Source organism: Equus caballus, chromosome 19, assembly GCF_041296265.1.
Source record: "Equus caballus isolate H_3958 breed thoroughbred chromosome 19, TB-T2T, whole genome shotgun sequence".
Lineage (NCBI taxonomy): Eukaryota > Metazoa > Chordata > Mammalia > Perissodactyla > Equidae > Equus > Equus caballus.
Genome location: NC_091702.1, coordinates 44,648,102 through 44,655,902, shown reverse-complemented (window position 1 = coordinate 44,655,902; position 7,801 = coordinate 44,648,102). Strand labels below are relative to the sequence as shown.

Genomic DNA, 7,801 nt, shown 5'->3' with positions numbered 1-7,801 from the left:
CTCATATACTTGAGGGGAGATGAGGAAGAAATACCCACTTGTATCAGATACTGAGTTTGTCGTTGATTCTTTCGATATTGATTTCCCAGAGGTTTGAAGAAACATTTGCTGTGACCTTCCCAGGACACATGATGTCCCCCTTTCTTCTGTAAATTTGTTCTGGCATTTTATGAATTCTCAGTATCCATAATATTTCTTAGTTACCCATTCAAACATAGCAACTCAATTTATTCAGTTCTATACAACAGTGTCTATATTATGTACATGTTTAATTATCAATAGGAAATAGAAAATAAAAATTTACAGTGATTGAGAAAGGGTCATAAAGTGAGATAGGAAAAGTAATACTGTATAATCAGAATATCCTATTATCCTACCAGTTCAGTGACAGAGTTTTTCCTTTATTAGTTGAAATACAAAGAAGGCATAGGGGATCCCAGGAAAATAACACTATATGTCAGAAAAGTCAACGTGCTCCACCATCAGGATTTCCATCACACATTTAATTTCTTCTGTACAATTTTTATAAACTTGTTTTTCTTTTCAAAATCATCAGATTTCCAGATTAAATTCAGCACTACACAGTATGCCCTTGAAGTAAAATGAGGTTACCTGCTTTATTTGGATACCAAGTTCCCTTCCAGACAGCATTAAAATAAAGACGAGTAAGACTACACAGATAAAATCCAGTATAATTCAAATCCAACAATGAAAAATTTCCCCCATATTGTTGCAAAATTCTTTCTACTGAAATGCTTTGCTACAATAATAAAAAGCATACATTACATATAAAAGATACCAGTGTACTAAAAAGTGACAGAAGTGGACTAGCAAATCCTTCAAAGCACATTATATAAATGACTAGCATTTAAAAACATTTCTCCTATAAAATGTAGGTCATATACATTTATAAATTGGCGGTTTTATTTCTAAAGCAGTAATGTGTGTTTTCAAATAGTTAGCTGTTCTGTACAGTATAATATCTACTCAATTCAAACTACAATAGGTTTGTCTTTCTTTGTATTGAAGTTGAATAAATTCATCTGATCAGCTGAGAAATCAAGCTTGAAAAATAAGTATCTAAAAATCAAAGTAGAAAGTTTAGAATTATTGAAATGTAGCTATGAAATATGAAGAGAACTATCTATTTCACAATGGAGCTGAAGTCACTTCAAAACTTATGGGCTTGAATCTAAAACAGAAACACATATTAAAATCCAAAGCAAACCACAAAGTTAGGTAGCAGTACAGAAGCAGGAAAAACCCACACCCCTTCCTTCAGTGTGATGGGCACTAAGTTTTGCGGTCTTCCTCCATCTTGCAGAAGAGTGGTAAGGCCATTCAATGCTTAGTGAAAGTGAGTACAGATGAAGTCAGATTTAGCCTGTCTCCCCTGCAACTTCAATTATGCTGTGTAAACAGTGTTATGTTCCAATAGGAGGAACAATGGAATTTGCTTATAAAAACTGATTAAAGATAATCATTATTAAATGAAATAAGGATAATAACTCTGAAATGTTTTTAGAACTTTCCTGATGCTACTTGTAAAGTTAGCACTGCTATGTATTATTGCTTACATACAGTACAACATCATATGCCTTCTAACATAAAGCAGTACTGTGATTTGTTTGTACATATTTACAGATTCTTAAAAACAAGCTGTAAAAACATTACATACTTTCAGACAATACAAATTAGCACATTGGTACTCACTTCAAAACAAATGGAATGCATAACATTAATAAACATCATAAAGGAAGACTCACATAAAAGTCCTTGATTGTCAAGACACGTTTATATATAAACTCTAACTGTGCAGAATTAAAGATTCAATCATAGGTACATCCTTATTTGATGAACCATATTTACAGCATGGTATTGCATAAAAAAATAAAATAATGTTTACAGGGTTTTACTTTTTTATCCATTGGATTAAAGAAAGCAACAAACACAACAAGAAATGTTTGTCTGCTTTAGTTTGTTTCCTATCAAAGTTTAAGTGAAAAAAGGAAACATACTGTTTTTATTTGCAGAATATAGCAAAAACAACTGGAAAATTATTTCCCTGAAATAAAGTAATTTGAAACGGAAAAAGTTTAAATTAAATTGCAGAGTCAAAAAGTTTCTCATTGATTATAATAGTGCTTCTTCAAGTAAATATACTGTGAAAAAACAAGTTCTACTTTAAAACGCTCTAAGTCTAAGAAATTTAGTACTACAGTAATGCCTACTTTTAAAGTTTCCCGGCTTTTTTTTTTTTTTTAAACAGCCCTTTAAAAACTCAAATTAATAAAATGAAAGAAGTGGCAAAAGATCTAACCTAGCTGGCACTTTGCAAGTTTCTCTCACCTGTGGAAACGAAAGCCTACCCTGAGCTCAAGGCCTCTTCTACCTCTCCAAGAGAAAATCACCCAACCACGGACGGTTCTCGGCCAAAGCTAGAAGGATGGATTTCTATGGTATCAAGTCAAAAATTTGCAAGTAGATCCAAAAACTTTAAGAGCCACCCAAATATTCTGAACCAAATGAAACATGTGTGCAACAAGAAGTTTAAAAAAAACAAAACACTTTTAGAAGATGCTCGAGAGAGATTACCTCAACTAATGTGATCTGTTTCCCATCCTCAAACGTAAGGGTAGGTCCTAAGTGGCAAGCCTCAATCACACTGCCCACAAGCCTAAGGGTGTAAGAGCATGTTTTAATCGAACAGTTTGCTCACTGAGAGAAATGAGAAACACAAATTACAAAAGGATATCTCCTATCTTCAATATGCTGATCTAAAGCAGCAAAAAGGCTACTTGCTTTCTCTATTAATGCCCAGGTAGAAATTCACCAACTTTCTGAACCAAACAGGGGAAACCCAAACTGATGAGATGTTTACCATATGATGATAATACAAGGTAACTCTGGTAGGCATTTAGAATTTCACAGTAAGAGAGCAATGACTATACTTAAATGATAAGTCAATAACTTAGGTCAAAGTATCACTTATCTCAAAAATGCTTATAATGTGGTAGAAAAGTCTGCCATTATGTAGATTTAATGAAATGTGTTGAAGACACGAATGCAACACCTGAAATCCTGCTTGCATCACTACCATTTTCAAAGGTCTTCCTTCGCTTACCCTAACTGCTCAGAAATAGAGCCACATTCTAAAAACTGTGCTGGTGATGTTCAAACTAACACACACAAATCTTTATACTGTACCAACAACTGCATCAAGTTCTCAATAGAGCAAAATTTTTGATCAGGCTCAAGAAAAAACTCAGGAAATACATGCCTACTATCATCAAATAGTAGTATGAGAAAAATACAAATGCCTATCTAGGGTGAGCACAGTTCCATTCGTAACATCTCACCTGAATGAAGCTTTCTTGCAACTGGGATGTGCAATGCAATACATGCCACTCTTAAGAGTCAATAATGGCAGAACTTAAATATTTACTTCAAAGAAGTCTAAAATTTTTGAAAAACTTGGCAGCAAAGAAAGCTGTCAAATGGGAAAATTAATATTTCAAGCAAAGCTTAGTAACCAAAGTGTAGAGGAAACCACATTAAACATAATTTATATTCCTTACCATAAAAACACCAATATATTCAAAATAAATGTAAAAGATGTTAAGGGTGGATATTTATTTGTTCCCTTTCTTTATGGGAACAGTCTTGGGATAACATTAAATAAAAGAAAAAAATAATTTAAATGTATAACATTCTATACTGAAACAAAGACTACAGATCTACAAGGCCAATATAAAAGTTAAAATGGAAATTAACAACAATAAAGTTTCATCTTCCAAGGGTACTAATTTTAGAGTATCACTGGTGCTGTATCAGTATGTGCATTGTGACAAAGATGGCGGAAATTTAAAATAAAAAAACTAAAAAGTTGGAACAAATTAAAGAGGATAATAAAATCAATATAACTAATGTTATTTTCAAAAAAATTGAAACTGTCCAACGTGTAACTCAGACCATCATTCTTTAGAAAAGTATATATATATAAGTATATATATAAAAGCACTATTTATTGTACCATGCTGTATTATTTTAAGACAAAGTATAAAAAAAAAAAACATTCGTGGTATAAGGATAAAGTCTGTAGTTTATTTAGATTTTGAAACGCAACAAAAAGTTTCCGATCACTCATCTAGCTGAAAAAGAAATTGTAGTTACTAGAATTAGTAAACACTTTTGGTTTGTAAAATTGTAATGAGCAGTGTTCATTAAAAAGTAACTCAAGATAAAATAAGCAATTAAAATGCCCATTTCTTTAGTTTCTCTGGATACTGTTTAATTATCCAATCTATCAAGATTCTAGAAAGAGAAGGATTAAACCAGGTTTTACAGTTCCAAAGATATCCAATTTCCTTTTATTGCCAAAAATTAAAATTGTCAATTATGAGATGATTATGACACAACCATATCAAACCTAAAAATCTAATTTCTTCTTACTTTGAGAAATCAAAAATACGAAATAGATTCTAAGTGCTCTATGTTAACTGAAGTGTATATGTAAAGTAAAATACAATTAAGCTTTTAAAACGTGGAATATACATTTTGTGTAAGCATTATGTTCTTGGGAATGTAATCTACAGAATATCTTTTTACTAAAACTTCAAAACCTTGATACCTGCACATGAAAAATCATAAAAAATATCTAGGTACAACTGTACAAAGAAACTGACACCAATATGCATACTTCCATAGAGAAGTGAATGCTTCAACAGTTACGTATTTTGGTAAAAGTTTTGAAAGTATGCATATTTTAAAAGTAATTAGCTTTTAAATAGTGGAGTCTTAGACTATCAGATTTTTATTACTTTTTTCTCAAAAAGAAAAAAAACCATGTCAATATAATGCAAAATGAAAATCAAGGGTATATGGCATATCATTCTTTTTAAAAGGTGGTTTCTGGGTTTCTTTTTATCCCCCTATAGGACGCACTAACTTATTTAAGCCATAATCTCTTAACAATTAAACTTTTAAGTTCACTCTGTCTGTAAAGTATACTCAGATTCCCTGCTGAAGTGCAATGACTATGCTGAAAAACTCAGAAACAGTATGAGTAAATTTCACACAATTACTAATCTCCTAAGAATGTACAATGTTATCAGTTAGGAAACAATTGTGCGAAAAGTCTTTTTTTTTTTCTTTTAAACTTGGTGTAGGTGGAATAGCAAGTTTCTGATCTAAAACAAGTAATGCATTGCTTCTATAAAGGTGACAACATGTAAGGCAGTTCAAAGAATGCTGACTAACCAAACAAAATGCAGTTATTGGATTATCTTGCTATTCATATCAGCTTAACTTGTTATAACACATTGCTCTTAAATCTGTACAGCACTCCATTTTATGCAGAGTAACCCCACTCTTGATTAATCTGTTCTAAAGTGCCAGTATTATTTACATATTTTTTTTAGCCAAAAGTCTGGCCAGTTGTGGCATCAGGTGAAGATGTCATCCCAGCTCTATTATCATTTACATTCACCAAGGGAAATTCTGGAAATTCAGCACTTGTCCCTGGTCCCCGAAGGTTCACCTGTCCATTGGCAGTGCTAAATTGAGTAGCTATTCCAGCTCTCGAACCATGATATGGAGCACGGAAGGGCTGTTCAAAGGAGCTCATTTGGTAAGCTTGGTGGACAGGCTGAGCCTCAGCTTTCTTCTGAGAAGTCACTTGATCCAAAAAGTCTTGCGTTGATGTGGCAGAGGCATGGTTTGTCTCATCACCTGAAAAGGGAAATGAGTGCTGTGAATCACCAACTATTAGTCCAAAGTGGGACTTATCTGGAGTTGTTCTTAGTGGAGAATTCATTCCTGATCGAAAGCTATTGATGGGCATGGCTGCATAGACTTGCTTGTCTATGGAAGAGAATGCTGGCTGATTCGGAAGGGTCTGGTTATCAGTCACAAAGTTAAGGCTCGGGCTATTCAAATAGGCATCATTTTGGCTAGTTCTGTCCAAAGCCTGCTGTAGAAACTTTGAGTATTCCTGCAACATGTTGGCTTTATCTGATGAGGATGCTTGGGAGCTTGATCCAACATTCTCCGACTGGGTGACCTCAGGAACTTCCGAAGAATTTATTGATATGCTAGAAGTCACCTCAGTGTCCGCAACACTGAATGATATCTCATGCTGTCCATTAGCTTTATGGGAATAATGATCCAACAAAGTCTGCAGAACCTCATCTGGAATAACATTTTTGTCATGATTACTCTTTATCTCCACATTCAGTGCCTGTGAATCTAATATGGATGCTGTGGTACTTTCATCAATGACACTTGCCACAGCTGCTTGTGTTACAGAAGGCTGAGAAGCTATGGTACCCACATTCAGTGCATACTCCCTACTGTTGTTACTTGCTGCCTGAAGATATCGCTTCTTCTTCAAAAACTGCATGGCATCATCATAATTAGTACTGCTATGCACAGGTTTACTGGGCCCCTCTTGCAAATTATCAACCTGATCAATGTCAGCATTGCCTTCTGAGTCCAGTAAAGCTTGTTTATCCACAAGTTCAAAAGCGTACTTTGAAACTTTGCTCTCTTCATAGGTGGATAAAGGTGAAATTGTTTGATTTTGCTCCAGTGGCTGTTTCAGACTTCTCTTACTATTAATTTTTTTGAGAACCAACTTAGGTGGATGTATTTCTCCTGATGCATCTTCTAAATGCGATCCTCCAACCGAAGAATGTGGCATTTCAACAGCATACTCTGCTACCATATACTCATCTTTTACTTTAGTACTTGAAGAATAAAGAGGCAAGTAATCATTTTTGTCTTTCTTCAGGTCAGATTTGTCCAAAGCACTCTCTTTGTCCATCCCAGATGATTTTTTCTCAGTTTTCTGCCTTTTCTTTTTTGGCAGTGAGTTATCTTTTGGTGATGTAGAAAAGCCAGAATCTTCCTCAGATGTCAGAAGGCCACCTTTGATGGCACATCTGTTTAGTTTTTTGTCATGATTTTCATGGCACATACGTTTATGTTTCAATACACGATCTGTTCTGGAAAAATACTGTCGAATTCAGAGTTTGGTAGTGAATTTTTCGTTTTAGTTTGTGTTTTTGGCCAACCAAGAAAAGAAAAGAAAAGAAAAGAAAAAGAAAAATGTAATTAATATAAAGATAGATATAAGTACAATAATATAAGGAATTCTAATTTGCTGAGCCAATAGTCTATTATAAATCTGATCAACAGTTAAGTTCTTCAAATAGTTCTAGCAGTAAGATTTTTAATTTATTAGAATTACTTTATAACAATTTAGAAGAATTTCAATGTTAATCATACTTCAATAAAGTGGTTAAAAAAACAAAAAGAATTTCAAAACACCTCTTACCTGTAAACAGTATTCACACTGGTAAGGTTTTTCTCCACTATGAGTTCTCTTATGCCTTTCCATATGATATTTCTGTATGAATCTCATACCACATTCATCACAGCGAAATGGTTTTTCACCTAGTATGTGATATAGAAAGTTTAAAACAAAACAAATATTGTGAAATCATGAATCATTCTACCACAAGAATCTAAAAAAACAGCTTTTGAAAATTGCCATACTTTGCTCTTCTTAAATGACAAAAGTCTCTCCTATACTAAATACATCTTCCAATTTAATTTGTCAAGAATATTTTACATTATAAAAATCAAAGAGATTGGAGAAAGCTGAAAGCAGGCATACTCAATTTGCTGGCCTTTCTATCATGTGTGTACATAACGTTCTCTTTCCATAGAGACCTGCAGCACCAGGAACTCACAGCAATATCAACATTGTTTCAGTAGAGTAGCTGATGTTTCTAACCTT

At 33.6% G+C, this 7,801-nt stretch overlaps 1 protein-coding gene across 12 annotated transcripts in view; it reads right to left on the bottom strand.

Annotated features, from left to right (window-relative positions):
• Positions 1-482: 482 nt before the first annotated feature.
• ZNF148 (zinc finger protein 148) overlaps positions 483-7,801 on the bottom strand; it is a 120,777-nt gene continuing 113,458 nt past the window's right edge. For all 12 annotated transcript variants that reach the window (XM_023623601.2, XM_023623598.2, XM_070243644.1 and 9 more), the window contains 2 exons: positions 7,337-7,455; positions 483-7,015 (listed from right to left, as the gene is read on the bottom strand). In XM_023623601.2, coding sequence (XP_023479369.1) covers positions 5,417-7,015; positions 7,337-7,455 — 1,718 coding nt within the window. In that variant the 3' untranslated portion in view covers positions 483-5,416. The remainder of the gene's footprint in view (positions 7,016-7,336; positions 7,456-7,801) is intronic.